Below are 24,328 nucleotides of genomic sequence, written 5' to 3'. Positions count from 1 at the left end.
GGTCCACCTATCGCACTTCCGGCATCAGCCGGCCGACCTGCCTCTTTCCCTTTTCCAGGCTCTCTTCTCCCGCCCCTATCGACTTTAACACTGTCACGTGAGGGGCGAGCGCGGGGGCTGCCGGGATAAGTACGCCGGTGGGTCAGGGTTCGGCCTCAATATGGCGGTCCCAGTCCGGCAGTGACCAAGGCTTTGCTGTCGAGAGGACTAACTGGCGACTGCCGGCGTCTCCACCTATCAGGGTGGAATGCGAGGACGCCGGGGCGAGCGCTGAAGAGCGGCGGTGACGGGGAGGGGTCGGTGGCGGGTGCTCCGGGAGCCAAGGCGGCAGCGTCTGTTCGTTCTATTGGTCTCAAAGCTTCAGCGCCCGGCCCCGCCCGGCCGGGCCAGGCCGGCGGGCGGCGGCGGTAGCTGCTGCAGCCGCAGGATCAGCCTCCGAGGGTGGGCCGGAGGGCGGACGCCGCCGCTGCCTCTGCCGCGGTGATGGCCCAGTGTGTACAATCAGTGCAGGAGCTCATCCCGGACTCCTTCGTCCCCTGTGTGGCCGCGCTGTGTAGCGACGAAGCCGAGCGGCTTACTCGTCTCAATCACCTTAGCTTCGCGGAGTTGCTTAAGCCCTTTTCTCGCCTCACTTCCGAGGGTATGTGGTCTCCCCTTTGCACTGAGCTCCCGCAAAGCCGGGGCCGGGAGAGGGAAGTCGGGAGCGGGCGGGGAAGAGAAGGGCGGTGTTTACATCTCGGAGCCGGGAGAGTGGCGTCGGGCTGGGGCCCCGCGGTGTCTTTAGTGGCCGTAGGAGGAGGTTCCGTAGAAGAGATGGTCAAGACAGCAGCATGGTTCTGACCTCCAGTTTTTCGGGCACTTCCCGGACAAACCAGACTGTTGGGCAGTTAAAGAAAAACGTGAGCCGCGGAGAAGGGCATTGAGCCTGTTCTCAAGGGCCGTAGGGAGGGAATTAGGAAGTTGCAAAGCAGGTCAGCCTTAGAAGATGCTCGCTGTTAGACCAGTGAGGTCTTAGTAAAGAAGACGAATCGTCTTCCCCTGGGAGTTAAACTGAGTTTTCAAAGTTGCCTTAAGTATTATATTGTTTAGCAGTGAGGCGTATCCCTTTCAAGACTTTAGTTTACTTTACTTTTTTTCTTTTGAAAACATCTCTCTAGGTATCCAAAATTTTACTTTACCCCTCAAGCAAATAAAAAGTATTATAAAAGTCGTGAAACTTGCAACAGCCTTTTTTTTTTTTTGCCTGATGGATGAGGAAATAATTTAATCGAGTTAGTTGCAGTTATACAGATTTATAGGGATGGAAAAGTCCTGAAGTTTGTGGGTTTTTTTTTTTTCCGGATAAAAGTTTAATCAACAGGAGAAATATCTTTTATTGAAGAGTTGCCTGTTTTCTCCAGCTTTAGATTCTTTATTAGGGAAAAGTAAGCGTAATAGTTGTCTAGTGTGGTTTAATCAATATCTTTACCTGTACTTTACAAACAGAACATTGAAAAATATGGGTAAGATTTTTTGTTAAAGACTTTAAAAAGGTTCTATAATAAAGGTTGTCAAGACAACGACCATGATGTTTATTTGGTTATGATGACTTCTTCACACACACAAATGCTGTGCCATAAGTTTTATGTATTTACAGGCCACACGTGTGTATTCTTTGGGAGAATACTTCCATTATAAGTTCACTTTTGTATTTAAAAGAGACAAGGAACTATCCAAAATAAAACAGGTTGAGAACTCTTGAATTTCCTTCAGCCTGTACCTTAGCCGTCCATCTCATCTCCTGCAGTATTTTTTACTAACTCAACAAAAACGACAAAGTGCTCTACATTCTTAAATTCTTAAAAAACAAAACAGGGGAGCAAGTTTGCCTATGATTGGAGTGCTGTTTCCTGCTCTGTTAATAAAGACTAGTAACGCTAACTGATATATGTACTTAGCGTTTCTCTTTTAGTCCGTCTTGAGTCCTATGAGAAAGGTACTGTTAACACCATTTTAAATTTGAGCACATCCAGACATACAGATACTGACTTGGTCAGTCTTAGACAGGTGGGAAAGATTTAAAAACAGACAGTGTGATTCAAGACAAGGTGTTCTTAGTCAAATCATCTTATCTCCTGGCAGTGTTTAGAATTACTTATTCACAGGCAGGAGCAGTACCTTCCAGTAGTAACAATGTGACTCACATGCATAACTTGAAGTTGCTTTGTAGTCACATTGTAAAAAGATAAAAAGAAATTGGTAAAGGAGATTAAATAATATTTTACTTAATCCAATATTTTCAAACTTGTCATTTCAACAGATAATAAGTATAAAAAAACTTAATGAGATTTTGCATTCGTTTTTTATTGCTAAGTCTTTGAAAGTTGGTGTGCATCTTACACTTATATCAACACCTAAGTTTGGACTAGATATATTTGAAGTGCTCGGTAGACCCTTGTGCCTGTTGCCTTCTGTATTGGACAGTGCAGTGAATAGAGGCTGAAATCTTTACTCTTATCCTTGTGTAGACTGCAGAAGATTTAGGGATGGAGTATAATGAGATGGACTTGAATAGGTAGATGTTGGTGGACTGGAAGAGGATGAGCATTCCCTTTTGAGAACAGAAATGAGGTTAGAATGGTATGGACTAAGGTAGAAATGATAACTGAGTGGTTGGGGAACAGTGGGAAAACTCCCTTTTCAGTACCGGATAGTAAGGGAAAAGGCCTAGATAAGGAAGGATCTTGAATTCTGGGAAAGGAATTTTTGATTTCCTTATCTCGTGGGTATGTGATAGTTAAAAGATTTCTTGAGCAAGGGCATGGAGTTTGGGGGAGTTGTGTGGTTCTTAAGCAACTGAGGTTTTATTTTTTAATATAGTAAAGTTTTATGTGTTGCATAAAGTTAAAAGATATTATTTTTCAAAATACATTCTGTAGAACACCAGTTATGTATGTTTCCTGAAAAAATTTTGTGGTCAAGTAAGTTTGCTTAAAAAGCATGTATTTGGGAGAATTAGTGTCATTTAGTGTATTAAGAGCTCTGGGAACACCTACTGTCAAGAGACCTTTTAAAAGTGTAATCTAGTTTCCCAAATTTATTTGAACATGAAGTTGAGTTTTTAGAAACATTTGTCTTGAGCAGCCAGTAGTCTGTGGGCAGCACATACTGGGGAATGTTGCTTCAAGGAGCTATATGCGGCAGTCTATAAAAGTAAGGCAGTGGTGGAGCCGAATTTCACCCTGAAATTGAGGTGTTATATGCTATATAAAGTCACCTTTTGTGACGTTATAATCTCAATAAAGCCTTAATTATTTAATTTTGAAGCTTTTGGGTTTTTTTGTGCATGAATTAAGAGCTTTTGTCAATCATTTTTAATTCTTGCCTTTCTCTTTATTAAGTTGATTTTGTGCTACTCCAGTGTATTACTTATCAATTGTTATGTAATAAATTGCCCTGAAACTTAGCACCTTAAAACAAAGTGTTTTTAAAAATTAATTTTATTTACTTATTTTTGGCTGTGGTGGGTCTTGGTTGCCGTGCCGGCTTTTCTCTAGTTGTGGCTGGGGGCTACTGCTGTTCCAGCGCAGGCTTCAATAGTCGTGGCTCCTGGGCTCTCGGGTACACGCTCAACAGTTGTGGCACACCAGCGCAGCTACTCTGTGGCACGTGTGATCTTCCTGGATTAGGGATCGAACCCGTGTCTCTTGCACTGGCAGGCAGATTCTTTACCACTGAGCCACCAGGGAAGCCCCCAAAGCATCCTGTATCTCTCAGTTTCTCAGGGGTCGGGGAGTGGCTTAGCTGGACTGTTGTCTCTTGAGGTTGCCCTGGAGCTGAACACAGAGGCTGTGGTCATCTCGGGCTGGAGGATCCACTTGCAGGCTCACTCCTACAGTTGTCGTTTCCCTTCTTCACTGGGTGTTGGCCTGAGACCCCAGTTCTCTGCCATATGGGCCTCTCCAGAGGTTCCTTGAGTGTCCCTATGACCTGGCAGTAAGTTTCTCCTAGAGGGAGTGATGAGAGAGAGAACCCAAGATGGGAGCCATACTCTTAAAACCTTATCACAGTAGTTTTTGCTGTGTTCAGTGGTCATACGTGGGCTTCCCAGGTGGCTGTAGTAACATCCACCTGCAGTGCAGGAAACGTGGATTCGATTCCTGGGTCAGGAAGATCCTCTGGAGAAGGAAATGGCAACCCACTCCAGTACTCTTGCCTGAAAAGCCCCATGGGCTGCAGAGCCTGGTAGGCTACAGTCCATGGGGTCCCAAAAGAGTCAGACATGACTTAGCGACTAAACAACAGGAACATTGGTCACACATATCCATCCTGGGATGTGGGAGAGCATGTACTGGGAGATATGGGGATCATCAGGTGCCGTTTCAGAGGCTGGCTGCCACACATTGACTCATTTCTGGTTTATTGATAAGATTACCCAACAACTAATGACCCATTCCGAATATAGGACACAACTCTTAGTAGAATAAATTTTTTTGTGTTAACACTTAAGAATACCAGAGTCAATTTAAAATTTTGAGAGAGGTTTAATATACATAATGGTTGCTTATGTTATTTGACAGTTATGGATCAACTTCAAGGAAACTGCTTGTATCCTAAAAGTATCAGAAATGTATCATAGTATTTTGATGTTTTTTGGTTTCTCTATTTCATAGACCAGCTGAGAAGTTTAATTAGGAAGCTTGAGTATGTTTATTTAAATCATTTAGAAAATGAGCAATTAGAGATGAATGCAGAGAATGCAAGAAGCATCTAGCTCCCTACTACGTAGAGCCAGCGAATCTTGTCATATTTGCTTTGTATCTTTTTCTTTGCTTTAAGAAACGAAGTTGAATTCACCTTTTACCCTCCCTTAGTCCCATTTCTTTCCTGCTTTTACCATAGGTAATCATTACAATGGAATTTGTGTGTATACTTTCTGTACATATATTTAGTTTTACAGGTACACATACTCATGTCATATGTAGTATTTTTAAAAGCTTTTTGTCTTATATTTTTTAATTGAAAATTTAGACATCAGCTGAGAGAACACATTGGAAATTTAGGAAGACAGTTTTAATGGATGTAACTTTATTTAAAACATAGGCGGACCTGAACTTAAATGTTTATTATACAGCATTTCCTATTAGGGGAAAATGTCATTTTTTTAGTGGGTAGGTACGCAAAGTCAGTCTTCTAAGAATTGCCCTGTATTGGTGGTGTATGATGATTCATGACATACTTGAAATAGAGGATATTATATGTGCTGCCACCATCCTAACTACCTACTCATGTGTTAGGCCTTTGCTGAGTGCTTTATACTTACTATGTCTTCTAACAATATCTCATCTAAATCTTAAAATAACCCTGTGAAGTAGGTTATTTTCTTCATATGTTACAGGTGAAGAAAAAAAATGAAGCATTGAAAAGGTTAAAAGTTGTTTAGGATAACCCAGTTAAAAGTAGTGGGTTAGTATTTCAAGTAAAGTCTGACTCCAGGATTTGGGTCCTTAATCTCTATAATGGACTACTTCTAGTGCTACTATGGAAGCTAATCATCTTGTCTGATTATGAGAAAAAAATATACTTAACATTTCCTACTGTGCACCATGGGCCCTGTCTTACTACAGTGGCCTAAGAACCTCTTGCCTGGCCTTGAAGCTCTGAGCCCTGGTTATAAATAATCTAGACTGAGACAAGGCCTGTAGTAGGGAGGAGACCAGAGGTATTTATTAGGTTGGGAGAAGGAATATGGTCATTGATTTTTGTTTTCTTCCTTTTTACTAGACTTTGTTTTTTAGGGCAGTATTAGATTCACATCAGAATTGAGCGGAAAATAGAGAGTTCTCATATACCTCCTGTTATGATATGTGTACACCATCACCTGCTAGGGGCTGAGAATTCAGGCATCACTGTCAGGGAACCAGAGGAACCCTGCGTGCAGCATTCAGTGCCTTTTCTCCCCTTTACTATTTTCAGTTTTGATACCATAGATCTCACACTGCCCTGGACCAGCCTTAGGGTAAAGTGAGAATCAGAGATCTGGTATGGACGGTGGTTGGGCTTCCCAGGTGGCTCGATGGCACAGAATCTGCCTGCCAAGCAGGAGATGGGGGGTTTGATCTCTGGGTTGGAAAGATCCCCTGGAGAAGGAAATGGCAACCCACTCCAGTGTTCTTGCCTAGAGAATCCCAGGGACAGAGGAGCCTGGGGGGCTGCTGTCTGTGGGGTCCCACAGAGTCGGACATGACTGAAGCGACGCAGCAGCAGCTAGTATTCTTGCCTGGAAAATCCCATGGACAGAGGAGCCTAGCCAGCTACAGTCCAGGGGGTCACAAAGAGTCAGACACAACTTAGCGACTGAACCACCACCACCACCACATGGATGGTGGTTATGTGCTGCGTGGTCAATCGCTTCAGTTGTGTCCAGCTGTGACCCTATAGCAAAGAAAGCAATGGCACCCCACTCCAGTACTCTTGCCTGGAAAATCCCATGGATGGAGGAGCCTGGTAGACTGCAGTCCATGGGGTTGTGAAGAGTCAGACATGACTGAGCAACTTCACTTTCACTTTTCACTTTTATGTATTGGAGAAGGAAATGGCAACCCACTCCAGTGTTCTTGCCTGGAGAATCCCAGGGATGGGGTCGCACAGAGTCAGACACGACTGAAGTGACTTAGCAGTTAGCAGTGACCCTATAGACTGTAGCCCGCCAGGCTCCTCTGTCTATGGGGATTCTCCAGGCATGAACACTGGAGTGGGTTGCCATGCCCTCCTCCAGGGGATCTTCTCAACCCAGTATTGAACCCACATCTCTTATGTCTCCTGCATTGTCAGGGGTTCTTTACCACTAGCCACCTGAGAAGTCCTCCCTGGCAATTCCAAAGGTAAGAAGAAAGGAAAAGACCTATGGTAGAGTAGCTGTGAGCAGTAGCGTTACTGGAGAGGAAGGTTAGACTGTCTAGCTAGCCCTTTGGTGTGTAATGGAATGTTGTTCAGTTGCTAAGTCCTGTCCAACTCTTTGGGACCCTGTGGACTGCAGCACACTATAAGTCAGTTGTATTTTGGAAGACTGTCACACATGGAATGTCTGGTTTCCAAATTGAGCATCCTTTGTAAATCATTAACCCAGTTTTTTTCTTTTTAATTGTTATTATAATCGTTGGCTTGTTATCCTTTGTGTAAAATTAATTTCAAGTGTTTTTTTCTTTTTTTAAGTTCATATGAGAGATCCCAATAATCAGCTTCACGTAATTAAAAACTTGAAGATAGCTGTAAGCAACATTACCACCCAACCACCTCAGCCTGGAGCCATTCGGAAACTCTTGAATGATGTGGTTTCTGGCAGTCAGCCTGCAGAAGGATTAGTAGCTAATGTGATAACGGCAGGAGATTATGACCTCAACCTCAGTGGTATGTAATAAGGTTTATTATTTTTTAAATGATATTTCTTTTGTTAGAAAAGGTAATTCTGTAACTTGGAAATCATTCAACACACACTTAAGTACTTGCTGAGTGCTTGAGCCTGAGAATACAATGTGGAAGACAGGTCCTTACTTTTTAGGAGATTACAGTCAAGTAAGCAGGCAGCCATTCAAATAACTACGAAATACATGATTTTACTTTTTCATAATGAAAAATTTTTTTGTAGTTCTACTTGTAAAGTTAATGCCTAGAACATGTGCATAATATTTCTTAAAAGAACCAACAGTAGACAAAATTCTTTTGTGATATTAGTAATACAGTGATTATGTAAAAGCATTAAGTTTATTGTCTTTTATCTTGCTTAGTGTTAAATGGAGGAAATGTTTATAGTATATAAATAAATACTTATCCTAATCTGATGTGACTGGTAAATATTTTCATAATAAAATTTGTAGGTGAAACTGTAATAATATGTAAAGTCAGTTAGCAGTATTTGGTGTGACTCTTTGCCAGTGTGGAAAAGACTTGATGGGGGGACATGGGATAGATTTTTAGAGGGGAAAGATGAAAAGTACATCATCTAGGAATTTTCTGGTGGTCCAGTGGTTAGGACTCCAAGCTTCCACTGCAGAGAAGCATGAGTTTGATCCTTGGGCAGGGAACTTAGCTCCTGCATCCTCCATGCATCATCTAGTTAGGCTATTTTAGCTACCTAATAATCACCTTAGATCAGTATAACTTATAATCTATTATATTAATGCCTCTTAATTGCATAGTTGAAGATTTTCCCAAACATACAAAGAGAAATTAAGAGGAATGTTTTAGATCATGAAGTTACTTGGTTGCACTTGTTAGAAATGTTTGTAGATTTACTTTGTTTAAAAATTAATAGTTTTTCTTCTTTCTATGTCATTTTAATTCCAACAAGATAAGTTACCTTGATAGGATTAAGTTTAGAAAATTTTGGTTATCTTTACAAATCAAAAGAATCCATTTCAGGATATGTACTTTAAGCAGTTCCTGGCATAACGTATTTTCATGAGGCAAGATTTGTGTATTTTTGGGAGAAAGTGATGGAATTTGAATTATTTCTCTCATCAGTGGAGAATTTGAAGTGTGAAAGGTACTGAATCTAATGCCAGAGTATCCAGGTTTTTATATTACCATTGCTAGGGTTAGTTGGATAATCTGAATCAGTTACTTATTCAGAATCAGTTCTGTTCTCTGAAGATGAGAGAATTTGACTACATTACTTCTTAAGGCCTCTTCTAGACCTTTAATCCTGTGATTCTGTTTTATGGGGACTTTAACATTTTTATTATTCATGCAACAAATATTTATTGATTTCTCTCTATATGCTTTGCACTGAGATAAGATGCTATATGTAACTTCATAACCTGATCAAAAATTAGGAGACATTCTAATTTATAGTATCTTAAAATACATTATAATAGAGATATAGCATATCTAATATGCCAGAGTGCTGAGGGGCACTGAGAGGAATTAACTATCATATGTTTTCAAAATTATTTTTTTTATAGTGCAGATACTTTGCTGACCTCCAAAGTTCACGTACCTTTTACTTTAAAAAAAATTATTAAAATGAAACATGCACAGAAGGAAAGCAAAAGTGTTAGTCAGTCGTGTCTGACTCTGTGTGGCCCCATGGACTGTAGCAGGCCAGGCTCCTCTGTCCGTGGAATTTTTCGGGAAAGAATACTGGAGTGGCTTGCCATTTCTTTCTCCAGGGGATCTTCCCAACCTAGGGATTGAACTCTCATCTCTTTTGTCTGCTGCATTGCAGGCAGCATCTTTACTGTCTGAGCCACCAGGGAAACCCCATACTAATAGAGATAATGCTGAAAAGACTTAAGAGAAACAAGCAACAGTAATCTGCTCTCTGTACCCCTGCCCCACCAACTTTCATTGGTTTTCTCTGCTATTCATTTTGTATTTCCAAGTAATATTTTTATATGGTTGTTTATGGCTTAATTATCCTAAAGGAGATAAGTCCTGGGTGTTCATTGGAAGGACTGATACTGAAGCTGAAACTCCAATACTTTGGCTACCTCATGCGAAGAGTTGACTTGTTTGAAAAGACCGTGGTGCTGGGAGGGATTGGGGGCAGGAGAAGGGGACTAAAGAGGATGATATGGCTGGATGGCTTCACTGACTCGATGGGCATGAGTTTGAGTAAACTCCGGGAGTTGGTGATGGACAGGGAGGCCTGGCGTGCTGCGATTCATGGGGTCGCAAAGAGTCGGACACAACTGAGTGACTGAACTGACTGACTGATGGCTTAATTAAAATTTTTATTTATTGATTTCTCATTATAATTGATGAAGATTTAGCTTAAGCACACCCCTTCTTCCATCTCCCTAATGTGGTTTTTTATAATATTTGGTTAATACTCACTGTTGACCATACTAAGTATTCACTTCACTGCTGAGCCGAATATTGGGCTTTCAGTTCGTTTTTATACAGCATTTTGTTTTTTTCAGGATTTAGTTAATCACCTTTTGAAAAACAACTTGCCCAGAGTTCTTCGTATTTTTTGCTAGTTTCTCAAACTTCCAGTAGCCTCCCAGTAAGATTTTCCCTTTGATAGATTAATTTGAGATAATCCATTTATTAAGGTCTCTTTCCTAATGTCTTCTCTCTTTCTATTCCACACATTCTCAATAGGGAATGATAAGCATTCCCAAGTGGGTGAAAATTTGGTCGTTGGGGGACAAAAATATATACTACAGTGATTTGTGGCTCTCCAAAGGACCACAGTACATTAATGGATATATAGTATATCTGTGGTATTATGTAAGAGTATTCTGTGGGGAGAAGGAACAATTAGAAGCATATTTTAAAAAGCTCACCAGGCGGGGTTGGGAGGTTGGAGGGGAGAGGGAATATAGTGAAATGGAAGTTTCAAACACTGTTCTACTCTGTCATGGTTTGGCTGCACTCCGAGACCTGCTCCACAACTGCTATCCTGGAGATTTCCTTCCCTACTCTGTAGCCTCTCATTCATATCTTTAGGTATATTTCATTGATTTGGTAAAGGACATCTCCAGTATCTTCCTAAAAAGATATATGTTTTGGAAGGTAAAATTTTTCAGGAATGAATATATGAAACTCCTTAGGCGGACTTTAAAAAAGAATCTCAAGTGGTTAGGACAAGCTTCAGAAGAAAGCAGTTTCTTTAGCTTCTTACTCTGCTACTTAAGGCACTTCTCTTTAGCTTTATTGTTTCGTTGGTCTTGAAGGCTGATAATGTGAGATGCTGAAGTACTGAATTTATTTTAATAAAATTCTGTTAGAATAATACTCTGGAGATTTGAGAATGTGAGATGATGAAGTACTGAATTCATTTTAATAAACTTCTATTAGAATAATACTCTTTGGAGATTTGAGTGGTTTTATTCATTTTAAGTAAGATTAATTCTTTGTCTAGAAATACTCTCTAGTTTTACCATTAATGTGAGTCGTCATACTTTTCACCCGTTCTGTTTATGAAATACATGTTAGATACTTACCTCATAAGCCTAGCTTCACAGTGCCATTTCTTCATCAGATTGGTCAATTGAAGCTAGTGTTCCTTGGTATAGTAATTGGAGAGACATAATGATGGAATTGAAAGAATCCTCATTATGTATAGGTATTTCCTCTGGTGGTCTCAGTTTTCCAGATTGTTCATAATCTACTCCTTGTCTATTACTTTTTTTCCACTCAGCTACTACTTTTTGGTATTTGTTTCAGTTAACCTGTCTGTTTAATTTTTCTAAAATGGAGATAACTTTTGTTATCTCTTATCTGTTTGTTGCCTATTGTATTTACTCTTGATTTACTGTATTATCTGCTAAACTCAGGCATTGACCTTGAAAAGTATAATTTGGGCTGCATAAAGAACCCTTTTAAAAAGTGGTTATTATTTAAAATGTGGGTAGTGCAAAATAGGAAATTATTGTTTTTATTTTTCTAGTATCTTGAAGTATTTTTCTGTTTTTTGTCCTGGGAATTGTTTATCAATACCAGTTACTTTGAACTATAAGAAAGTCCTGGAATAATGAAATTCCCTAGGATGATACAATAGTGAACAAAATCACTGTTATATCATCCTTCAGTTTGAAATTTTGTATTGCCCACAGTACTACATCTTCTTTCAGGAAGTTATGAAAGAAGTTTGGAGACAACATCTTTATATTCATATCTTTATCTTTTTTTTTCTCCATTGAACACAGTTGAGACTTGGGAATTTTTAGTCCATATTGACAAAGAAAAGAAAACTAACAGTGGAATACACAATTTTTCACAGTTACTAGACAAATCAGAAGATGAATACAGTGACATATGGCAGTTTAGACTCATGCTATCTAGTAAAAATAAATGAGCCACTTACATTATTCTCAGTGTTCTGTAGCTACAATAAAGAATGTAAGAACAGGGAATTCCCTGGTGGTCCAAAGGTTAGGACTCTGTGCTTTCACTGTCAGGGGGCCCAAGTTCAATCCTTGGTCAGGGAACTAGATCTCACAAACCTTGTCACTTTGCCAAGAGTAGGGAAAGAAAGAATGTAGAAAGAAATGAGTGAAATTAACTTTAATATATTTAATTTTAACCCAAATATTATCATTTCAAATGTAATCAATGGAGTTTTTTGTGTGTATTATCTTCAAAATTTTATGTGTGTTTTCTTTTTTAAAATTTTATTTTAATAAATTCTTTTTTTAAAAAATTTATTTTAACGAATTAAAAAAAAAACACATTGACATGAATCAGCATGGGTGTACTTGACATGAATCAGCATGGGTGTACATGTGTTCCCCACTCTGAACCCGCCTCCCACCTCCCTCCCCATCCCATCCCTCAGGGTCATCTTATACTTAGAGCACACCTCAATTCAGACAAGCCACATTTCAAGTGCCCAAGAGCCACATGTGGCTAGTGGTTACTTACCTTACTGGATTCTGATGACAGTGGTGAAATTGATCATATATAGAAATCCCAGTCTTTGAGTCTTCAGATGACAGTATCTAGGACAGTTGTCTTCAAACTCAAGAGTTGATGAATGAGCAATGTATTTCTAAAAACAAAAAGAAAATATAGTATTTTCACCCAATTTAACAGGAAGGACTTAGTTTAACAGGAAGGGTTTCATATAGTACTTTGAAATGCTAACCTAGACCATCCTATTTTGTTAAAGGACATGTGACCATATTCTTTGATCTTTTATGATGTTTGTGTAACAGAATTTACTTGATACATTTTGTTTCAGGCATGTGTATGAAGGTAATTGGAAGGAATCAGATGATGTAGAAATGAAAATTCATTAACTTAATCACTGTGTTTGCTGTTTAGAAGTCTAAAGAATGAAAATGCTTCGCAGTGATGGAGCAAAATAAAATGACCTTTTTGTTTTCAGCAAAATTTTGAGCCATCATGTTTTTCCAAAATGTTGCACCTTGGCTGTGCAAGAAAAACCAGAAACAGTGATAAACTAGAAGTTGTTCAACATGTGTTTAAATCTGGAATCAGTATTTACATGGTGAATGTGTTCTAGGTTTGTGCATAATAGTTGATGGACTTTCAAAGAACATTGCCTAATTGAGGCATATATCTTTGAAACTGGAAATAGATGGAATACAATTTGAGATTGCTTTATTAAAATTTATAAAAAGTTTGTTTTGGTTTTATTCTTAATTCTGTGAATTATCAAATGAATTAGAAATACAATAAAATATCAAGGGTCAGTTAAATCCAGGTAGTAAATGCAATGACTATTTTTCTTGGTATACAGAGGGTTAAAAGGAATATAGTTGCAAAACAGAATGATCTGTTTTTTAAAAAAATCTATGGTGTATGAGAAATTTAATTATTGGGCATAAGTTATCATGGCTTGCATCTCTTTAGAATACTTTTGAGTTTTGCTGATTTTTTTTTTTTAGAAAACACTTGATTAGAAATAGTCTCATCAAGGATAGTTTTCAAAAAAAAAAGGGTGTTGTTAAAATACAAGGTTAGTATTTCTTAACTCTTCATATTATTTAAGATTATTTGATTTGCAAAATGCTCATAAATTTTATATAAAAGTTCTGGTTTTAGTTTTTTGTAGCTTTTGTAGTCTGAGATCTTCTGAATTAAACCATATATTCTGATAATCACTGTCAAGTATTTTTGACTCGAGACTTCTTTTATTGAATTAAATAATTATCTAATTATCATATTTCTTTCCCTTACTTGAATATTTTCATTTGGGAAGATATTATTTTGCTACTACTGTTTATCAAAAGTTAAAGTTTTAAGTGCCAGCATTATGTGGAATTTGTAATATTTCTTAATGCTTTTTTGTTTAGTCTGAATGGTGGTTTTCTGGTACTTTCAATGTTTGTGAATGACTAGAAAGGGAAAATAGTGATTTATGGGTGATGTTTATGTTTAGGTAGCCAGTCTTTTTCCCTTACAGGTTTGGGACTACTGATGAGAGTGTTTGGTTTCTTTTTTTTATTATTTATTTATTTATTTATTTTCATTTATTTTTATTAGTTGGAGGCTAATTACTTTACAATATTGTAGTGGTTTTTGTCATACATTGACATGAATTAGCCATGGATTTACATGTATTCCCCATCCCGATTCCCCCTCCCACCTCCCTCTCCACCCGATCCCTCTGGGTCTTCCCACTGCACCAGGCCCGAGCACTTGTCTCATGCATCCAACCTGGGCTGGTGATCTGTTTCACCCTAGAGTGTTTGGTTTCAATAGAAAGAAGACGAGAGTGGCTGTAGGTCTGTCTCAATGCCTGCAGCCCTTGTTAGATATGTATTTGAACACTAATAACTTAGGCCCCCAGGTGGCACATTAGTAAAGAATCCACCTGCCAGTGCAGGAGACACAAGAGACGCAGGTTCAGATCCTGCGTCCGGAAGATCCCCTGAAGTTGGAAATGGCAACTCACTTCAGTATTTTGCCTGGGAAATTCTGTGGACAGAGGAGCCTGGTGGGCTACAGTCCATGGGGTCGCAAAGAGTTGGACATGACTAAGCATGCACACACAACTCTGTTTGCCAAGTTACTGGCACTAAGAAGGGAACGAAGAATAAATGGGGAGAGAGAGAGAGGGCTGCCTTTTGTATGAGTGGAGGATAGAGCATTACATTTTTTTTCCCACTTCTTGGCTGCCGCCTTTACCTTTCTTACCGGGGGAAGAGTACATTCTACATAGAGAAACTAACTGGTAGGATATCATGGTTGCTGTTTCAGTTCCAAGCAAAGAACATGTAGAGAGGGAAAGGAATATGAGCAAAACACTGATTTCATCCCAAAATATGTACAAGAGAATTTTTAAGGGATGAGAAGTGTCACTAAATGTTAGTCTTTTGTTAACATTAAAAAAAAAAAAAAACCAAACCTTTTTTTCCCTACATGCTGCTAAAACATTGCTTGAAAAAGCAGAAAGAGAAGGATACCCTAATCTTCTGCCATGTGAGAAAAATGGAGGAGGACTTCTTAATTAGCCCTTCCAGGAAACATGTGGCTGAAGGAAAAAGTTACCTCATCAACCTGTATGTGACCGACTTGAAGGATAAAACCCACTTCTGCCATATATTTAGAAAATTTTCCTTTGTTCCTATATTCTTTGTTGAGTACCCAGTGTTTTCTTGTACCAGTATTTAGAAAGTATTATTTCAGTTTAAGAACTCCTACATGTGTATGTGTGCTTTTTTACTTTTGGATTTTTTTTTTTTGTTAGGTTTTGTTATCTGGAACATACTGTTGCAGAGTCAGAACTAGACAAGAAGGTACATTCACAGAGGCCTAGCTTCTGTTCAGGCCCTTCCCCTTTCTCATCTCTTCTTTCTCTTACACATGGTGACATTTGTTAGGTTCATCCTGTCTTTTCTCTTTGACAGAGTAAACTAATACATGTGTGGCTCTTTTTCTTTTTCCCTTTTTTTTTTTTCCACAAAATTGCATACTTTTCTACTGTTGTCTTTTTTCACTTAATTGATCCTGTGGGCACTTCATAGTAATCATGTGGAGATTTCCCCCTTTCTCTTAAAACGCCATAGCACATCCAGTGTGTGTCCCATAGTTTACTTAACTAGTCCCCTCCTGGTGGACATGTGCATTTTCTAGTCTTTTATTACAGGAAATGTTGCAATGGATAGCTATTTTGAAAGACCTAATTTGTTTATTCAGAACTCCCCAACCCACTGTGAAACAGACCCCTTGTTATATGTCTATAACTTAACCTGTTTTTTGTTAAATTTAAGCATTGTTGAAGCAACAAAGAAAATAGAAAAATAAAGTTGATAAGGTCATTTCCCCTATCATCTGTGGTGATTTCTTATCTAACCAAATTTTTCATTATTTATATTTTATTTTCTCTTCATTGGTACTGAGTGAAAATAAAAACTAATTTTCAAGCTAGAGACTCATTTTGACTGATTTAGGGGAAAGATATATTTACTGGTTAGTAAGAAAATTGGTTTCCTGTTGTAACAGACTAGTCTGTGTCATTCTCCAATTATGCCACTGTTCGTGTATATGTATATATATAGTACTATTTCTGGGAATGTTTTTCCTCTTCTGTAACAAGAGAACATGAAAATTTTGTAGTACTAATCCTCCTAAACAATGTGTGGGTTATTCTCATAATCCATTTGTTGGAATTAAAGTTATTTTGTATATATGATGCCAGGTTGGATATGCTACTTGGTTAAGATGAATAGCTTTATTATTTCACCCTTCCCAGTTTAATGTAGTATTGCAGTGTAAACAGAAAATATACTTGCTATGCTTTCAGTGATTATAAGAATAAAACAAAAAGTACATAAGGTTTTATAGTCAATATAAGTAACTAGGAATAGAGTGTCCTTTTAGTAAAACTGTGATTTAGATAATCTGCTTAAACCTGATGAAATGACCAAGTTTAACAAAATTCAAGTTTTTAACAAGTTAGAATAGTTGTAATGTAAAATGCTTAGCATGGAGTGAGAGAGATTTGACATTTTAAGAATCACATGACATACATGTATACAAAAAGTAAAAATACACATCTTTGTATTTGTGAGGTAAGCATGTTTTGAAATTCCATTTGAAGAGGTTTAGTTGCTATCGTACTCAGGTAATGAAGTAAGGTTTGTCAACTTCACCACTATTGATGTTTTGAGTGAGAGAATTCTTTGCTGGTGTTGGAGTGGGGTGTGTGTGTGGGGTATTGTTATCCTGTTTTCTTCAGTGTAGGATGTTCTCATTATTCCACCGTTCCTGACCTGTTTCCCTAGATGCCAGTAGCACCCCTCCTTGTCCCTGTTTGTGACAACTCACAGTATCTCCAGACATTGCCAGATGTTTCCTGGGGGTCATGATTGCTCTTGGTTGAGGACCACTGTTCAGAAATAATGCCATTTATGAGAAAGAGCTACTTACAACAGCGTGACTAGTGGAAGCGAAAACTATAGTTATAATATCTGGTTGTTCACATAGGTAATATTGAATTAATAAATAAACCATGGTATCATTGTGTAGGTTTGGGAATAGGTCAGTTTTATTTTTGCAAGTACATGTACTGCCATGTATGAATATATTTGTGTGTATTGCTTATGTGTGTGTATCTATATATATTAAAGCACATGTGAAAAATGCTTGTTTATTGCTAGAAATGATGTTTTATACCTTTTAGGAATATGAACTTGATATGTGGTCTGTTGTAAACTGATTCTACTGAACAGTTTTAACTTTTTCTTTATTGATTTTAGCTACTACGCCATGGTTTGAGTCTTACAGAGAGACCTTTCTTCAGTCGATGCCAGCGTCAGATCATGAATTTCTGAACCACTATTTAGCATGTATCCTTTGACTTTTATGTTCTCTTAAAATATTTGGAAGTTACTAATGTCAGAAAGAGTTACATAAATGCAAAATTGTTGAGAGGATGGAAAAATTATATTTTATTGAAATGCTTCAGGTTTTCTTGTTCTTGTTAAATGGCATCCTAGATTCAAGACTGGTAAAGCTAACTTTTGATTAAAAAATAAGAATACTAAGAGCCTGCTTATTTTTTGTCATCCAACTTGCATATTTCATGCTTAATATGTTTTTAAGCTATTTTAGAAAGAAAAAATGTAAACTGTCAGTGTTAATTGCTTTTGCTGGTTGTCTCAAAATTCCCTGGTGGTTCAGACAGTAAAGAATCTACCTGCATTTCAGGAGACCTGGGTTTGATCCCTGGATCAGGAAAATCCCCTGGAGAATGGAATGGCTACCCACTCCAGTATTTTTGCCTGGAGAATTCTGTGGACAGAGGAGCCTGGCGAGCTACAGCCTGTGGGGTCTCAAGAGTCGGACACAACTGAGGGACTAACTCTCTTACTATCAAAATTAACTGCTTATGCAAAAGCTCAGATTTAGAAACAGCTTTCCATCCTTTAGTAGCAAGTTTTATAGCTGTTAACCTCCGTTCACAGTTATGACTTTCTTTCTTTTTTTTTTTTTTTACGTGGTTACAGAGAAAAGTTGAGAAGGGACAGAGTATGAAATTGCCCTGAGATGGAAGGGAGAGGATCAAGACTCAGCAGAAGTTTTCATTATGTTGATAGTTGGACAGTTTTCATATTGTCCACTTTTATTTTCATCGATTTCCTTATTGTATAGATAAGTGATCTAAACAGCAGTCAGCAAGATATCTTTAGTACTTAGAACCTTGAATTACATAGAAATGTTGAAGAAATTATTTTATGCTTGCAGGAAAACCTGTAAAAATCAGATTTTGTTTGTTTTAGCTCATAAAATACCTCCCTAAATTTACTTTTAAAGAATAATATTAAAACAAAAATAAAGAATAATATTAATTATTGGACTTCCTAGATGGTGCAATAGTAAAGAATCTGCCTGCCAGTTCAGGAGATGCAAGAGACACAGGTTCGACCTTTGAGTTGGAAAGATTACCCTGGAGAAGGAAATGGCATCCCACTCCAATATTCTTGCCTGGGAAATCTCATGGACAGAGGAACTTGGCGGTCTGCAGTCTACTTGGTTGCAAAGAATTGGACATGACTGAGTATGCATGCATGCATGCAGTTTATTTTAATAGGATAATAGTTACTCTTAAGTGATAAGTGATAATTACCTTAATGTGGTTTACAAGGTATGTTGGTGGCATCCTCTGGTGAACCTGAACCTGTGGAACAGTTTTCAAAATTGTCACAAGAACAGCATCGAATTCAGCACAATAATGACTATTCCTACCCCAAGTGGTTTATACCAAATACGCTTAAATATTATGTACTTTTACATGATGTAAGTGCAGGAGATGAACAGAGGTAAGCTTTATTTTTTTTAATTTTAAAATATTTCCTGTCAAATGAGTTGACATTAATTTGGACATGGCTTAAGTTTTTGATACATTTTTCATCTAAGAAGGTAAAAATTTATTAATAAATTAGCTAGATCTTTTATTTGAAGTTATATGTAGCAGCTACATCATTTTATTTCATATGCTTATCCAAACTTTTCCTTCAGCATGTATGTCTATTAATCTTTGTTCACGAGTGCTTGCCATTTTGTATCTATAGATCTTAGCTGTTATTTCTTACTATGTATATTATTATTGCTCATTTTTTTCTCTTGTCCCTTTCCCAGTTTTCCTGTAACTTTTTGTTTCCTGGTTTATAGGCACTTCTTTTTTCACTCTTCACTCTCATCACTTTATATTTTTAAACTTGATGTTTTTCACAGTCTCAAAAAAACATCCAAACACTTATTTCTTATGTCCTCTTTAATATTCGTTGTTGATGATTTGCCATAGTCCTTTTATGTTTGGGATAAGAGAATAGCTTATCTTTAAAGATGAGTTCTTGGAAAAGTAAGATAATATTAAAACAGTTTTATGGCTTTTTCTGGCCAGTGGGGATGGGGGAGAAGATGGGACACCCAATACTTTTTTGTTAAGAGGGAAACTTAAATGTCCAAAAAAGGTTAAATGCGTTAAGACTTTTTGCTACTTTGCAGTTTATTTTGATTTTTGGTTTAAGATATTGATCAAAATTAATCTTTTGTTTCAAACTGCTATTCTGTTATGTCAATGCTGTTTAGAAAATGCAGTTAAATAATTGTTTTTTGTCCTTGTTCTGAGCACACGCCACCGTTTTAAAATAAAGTTTTTTCGATAAAACCAAAGAATTGTTCTGAGGATTACTAACCTTTATAATTTTTTTGACATCATAAATAATCTGTAGCTTCTTGGATCAAGTATATTATATAAATAGGAATAATTTGAACTGGCTTTTATTAGTTTCAATTGTTTGAATATGGATACCTTCCATATTAAATGGTTATAACATGGATATTTAAGTGGTAATTAAAGTGTTAGATCAGTGTTTTTTTTTTTTTAATCAGTGGTTCTTATGCTTAACAGTGTCATTGGTAAAGCAAGTAGATGTTTAGTTTATTGTACATGAGTAAATATACATACACATATACTATATGTGTTTATACAAATTTATAACTGTTTTACTTAACCGGCCTTAATTTTACAGTGTGTAATAGGATTTAATTATTTGTTAGATTTGTTATTTGTATAGTATTAGTATCTGCATTGAATGGGATATATCCACCTGTTTTTTGATACCAGATAGCTGATGAGTTCAGTGAGAAAAACTAATTAGGTTAGCTCTATGTTCCAAAATTTCATTTCCATTAGAATGTACTATTTGATTCTTAGGCTGACTTATTTGAATTGTCTCATCTCTTACCAACTAGCAAGTCTAGTTAACTAAGAGTAAGGAAATCAACTGCTTTTTTTTGAATCTGTGATTTGCTCATGGATCCAGCTGATAATAAACTAAGCAAAAAAGTTGGATTTCTATATAATAAGTATTTTGACTGCTTTTCTTGTTTTTTTTTTCTTCTTCTAAACTGTGTTTTCTTTGGAGACTGCTTAGGGAAGGGTAAAGTGTAGCAGTAAAAGATGATTTTTTTGGGGGGGGGATGCTATAATTATCTATTTTAACACTTATATCTGTTATCTAAGGCAGAATTTCCCAAAGTTATTTCCTGAAGACTAGGCCACATAGTTGAGTTTCTGATTTAAAAGTTTGAACCCATTCTTTGGAAATTCACTGTACATAGTAGTGGAAGACTCAGAGGTGGTCTGCTGCAAAGAAGCTGGTTGGCTTGATTACTGTAGTTCCCCAAACTAGTGTGACCATTGAAACTTTCTTTTTTAATAACATGAGTATTTTTATAAAATTTATTCTATGAGATGTACTTTGGTAACTGGGCTTTAAGGTGATAACCAAGCTAGCTAAACTTCAGTTAGAATCATGAGCTTTGTTTTAAGTTTTAAAATTATGCTACTTCTATGTTTTCCATGGTTTTTGTATTATTTTAACATCTATTATTGCCTAAGATCCTCTCTTCATTGGCTACAAACTTTTCCATTTTTTATTTTAGAGCTGAGTCAATTTATGAAGAAATGAAACAGAAATATGGAACTCAGGGTTGCTATCTACTTAAAATTAATTCTCGAACATCTAATCGAGCATCAGATGAACAGATACCAGATCCTTGGAGTCAGTATCTCCAGAAAAATAGTATTCAAAACCAGGTATATGTAAAAAACAACAATGAAGCAAACCACAAAAGCTGTATTTCAGTTTTATGGCTAATGGCATCACTGTAGAATTTGTAGAATTACTAGTAGTTATTTTATGGAATCTGGCTAGTTTTGATCCATTAGTATGTGAGCTCTTAATGTTTCAAAAGCTGTTTTTAACTGCGGTAATCCCTTCTGTGTATACCTTTCCGGTATAAATATCAGCGTTAATTGTTTTCTTGAAAGATGAAAAGTGGAGACTTCCCTGACAGCCCAGTGGTTAAGACTCTGTGCCTCCACTGAGGGGGGAATTAAGATCTCACAAGGCACATAGTGTGGCAAAAAAAAAAAAAAAAAAAGATGAAAAGTGAATTATACATTAAGAATTGGATTAGATTGACTAAACACGTATATAATAGAATTTTGGCTTGCAGATTAAATTCATTATGAATGCTTACAGTCAATTCTTTATTATCCACATGCTCTGGGGGTTGCCTTCCTTCATTTTCAACATGCCGTTCTTATGGCCACCTTTTGGAGCTCATACTTTTTAGGTGGGTGGGCTTTTTTCCCTAACTTTCCTTTGATTTCCTTTTCTTTGGAATTTCCAGGAAGTTTTGTTTCTTCCTAATCAACTCTTCTAATGTTGATTTCTAGACTAATGTTAATTACTGTCTGTTGGCTGGTGTGTGGTGGGTGTAAAGTTTCACGTTCTGTCCAACTGTTAAGATAGAATTTTATGCCACTTGGTACTAGTCAAATGCCAAGTTATATGCTTAATTCAGATAATCAAGAGTTGACTGTTTTTTGTTTAGAAGGAAGATTTCCAAAGTAAATGGAAAATATATTTATATTTTGTATAATTAAGCTACATTATATACTTTATGTTATACTATTTTAAGAAATATGAATTAGAAAGTATGTACATTTTGATGTTCTAATAGAATTGTTTAATAATCTGCCTTTTTTTGTCTTACATATGAAATTTTAAATCACTTTAGATTAAAAATTTTACTCACTTTAATATTGAGATGATTGTTGACCTTCTTTAAGATAATTCTGGGGGAAAATGTCTGAGAGAAAAAGAACCAGTTGGAGGTAGAAGAGCTTTTAAATGGTGTTTCAGGGCCATACTCAGAGTAGAAATAGTATTGAAATAACTCAGTTTAGAATCTTAACCGTCTAAGGTTGGGAAAGGGAACATAATAGGTCAGATTGTGCAGTTGGAGAACTTTTAATAGAAGACAGAGCTATAGATATTCTACAGCTTAGAATCCTAGAAGTCCAGGATTGGAGGATAGTTTAAAGGTTGTCAGATCCAGTCGTCGTTCTGATGCTTTAATTTCCTTTAAATCTGTGAGTGACCTTATCTATTGAAAGTACTCACTGTCTTTTTAGGTGACCTGCTCCCATGTTTAAGCAGCTTGAGGATCAACCAAAATTTTTCTTCCTTTGCTTGTACTCAATCCTATTGGGATCATGTCAGTTTTTCATTAAGATGACTTTCAGAATATAGAACATAACTCTCATGTCTTTTAAAATATTTTTTCTAGGCTAAATATACCATTTTTTCAGCTCTTAACTGTTTTCAGACAATTTCTTGTCCTGATCACCTTCCCCTTATTAAGTTCTAGGTTATATATTTTTTTCAAAGTCTGGCACTCAGAATAATACCTCATGGTATTAGTGGGCTCATGCAGTAGTATGGATGTTGTTTTTTTTGGTGGCTGAAACCAATACCCTTTGTACAAGTAAACATTGCCTTGGATATTTTCCCAAAACTTCTGTGTTTTCGGAATTCATTCCAGCCTATTAAGACTGCGTCCATGAGCCCGCGGATTCCATACCATCCTTTTTTACCCCTGCTGACTCCAGGAGTCTACCTGTCTTGCCATTCTTCCTTACATAGTTGCACATACAGGGATTCATATAGGCATGTGCATATCACATATAAACATAAACTGAGATAGAAGTAACTTGAATTCTGAAGAATTAGGGTAGTTTGCATGTGAAACAATATAAGGAAGGATATAATAAGTGTGGATTTAAGTGATAGAATATGATACATAGAAGAAGTTAAGAATTTGGAGGATTAGAAATTTTTTGCTGTAGGAAAAAAAATGAGGTTTTATTATAGTTGATAAATTTGGTAATATCTTAAACATGATTAAGTGTAATCATTAACACTTTTTGTATTTTATTTTGATAGGAATCATATGAAGATGGCCCTTGTACTATAACTTCAAATAAGAATTCTGATAGTAACTTGCTTTCATTGGATGGATTAGATAACGAAGTCAAAGGTCTTGATATACTTTCTCCTAAGTTTGTCTTTTGATTGAGAATAGCACTCTTGTTGAAGCATGCTAATCTTTATATGTAGAAGATCGGGGAAATTTTCATAGTGAAAAGAGATAATGGACAGATTAACTTTTCCTCTGAAGATTTTATTGAGTTAATTGAGTTTGATGTTTTTTGACATTTAAAAATTTGTTTTATAATAGTAATAAGTCAAACTTCATAAAAATTTTTTTGGTAGAAAGCAAAGGACGGTATGATATGTAGCATTAATTATTCCCCCATTCACATAATTTTGAGAGTTTTATTTTTGTATTTTAAATTACAGTTTAGATAGTGATAGCTTTAAATTTTTTTTTGTTACAATTTTTTTCATTGGTTAGTTGTGCTATTTAAAAATAATTTTTGTATTTTAACACTATTTTTCTTCATTTATTTACATGAATTAAAAATTTTCTATTACACATAATATGTTTTAACCCAAGTCTTGATTTTAGGGGGAAACTTGAATGCTGTCGTCTTAGACTTCTAAGACATACAGTAAGAGAAAGGGTTCCAATACTGTTTCTTTTCTTTAGCAATATGGTAGTAATGCCACAATTTTCTGTTGCTTTCTGAGAGTAAAAGAAGGATCTGTCTTTCAGTAGATGGCTTACCAAATAACTTTAGAGCTCACCCGCTTCAATTGGACCCCTCCAGTGACTCTTCTCACAGTATTGATGGCCCAGATAATGTAAAATCTGCTTCATCATTACACGAAACAAAGAAGGCAAATGCTGGAATTATTCATGGTGCATGTTTAACCCTTACTGACCATGATAGAATTCGACAGTTTATACAAGAGTTCACATTTCGGGGCCTTTTGCCACATATAGAGAAAACGATTCGGCAATTAAATGATCAGGTAAGATTTAATTATTTGCATTAATATTTTTTAAAATTTCAGGAAATAATAAACTTGAAAATATAGTAGTATAAGTTAAAGAGTTTATGTTTTTATTTTAAAAATAGACCAATATTAGAATTTATTAACTTATT

General features: G+C 36.6%; 1 protein-coding gene across 6 annotated transcripts in view; it reads left to right on the top strand.

The window, feature by feature from the left end:
* The first annotated feature begins 341 nt into the window (after nucleotides 1-341).
* The window catches only part of TRAPPC8 (trafficking protein particle complex subunit 8), an 84,347-nt gene continuing 60,360 nt past the window's right edge, over nucleotides 342-24,328 (top strand). For 3 of the 6 annotated variants that reach the window (XM_020902017.2, XM_070452787.1, XM_070452785.1), the window contains exons 1-7: nucleotides 342-640; nucleotides 7,195-7,389; nucleotides 17,157-17,246; nucleotides 18,545-18,719; nucleotides 20,851-21,004; nucleotides 23,202-23,295; nucleotides 23,935-24,194. In XM_020902017.2, the coding sequence (XP_020757676.2) occupies nucleotides 484-640; nucleotides 7,195-7,389; nucleotides 17,157-17,246; nucleotides 18,545-18,719; nucleotides 20,851-21,004; nucleotides 23,202-23,295; nucleotides 23,935-24,194 (1,125 nt within the window). In that variant the 5' untranslated portion in view covers nucleotides 342-483. Of the gene's footprint in view, nucleotides 641-7,194; nucleotides 7,390-17,156; nucleotides 17,247-18,544; nucleotides 18,720-20,850; nucleotides 21,005-23,201; nucleotides 23,296-23,934; nucleotides 24,195-24,328 lie in introns of those variants that run through there. The other 3 variants (XM_020902018.2, XM_070452786.1, XM_070452788.1) reach the window with 2 other exon arrangements.

This window comes from Odocoileus virginianus, chromosome 22, assembly GCF_023699985.2.
Source record: "Odocoileus virginianus isolate 20LAN1187 ecotype Illinois chromosome 22, Ovbor_1.2, whole genome shotgun sequence".
Taxonomy (NCBI): Eukaryota; Metazoa; Chordata; class Mammalia; order Artiodactyla; family Cervidae; genus Odocoileus; species Odocoileus virginianus.
This window is presented reverse-complemented; position numbering and strand designations above follow the sequence as displayed.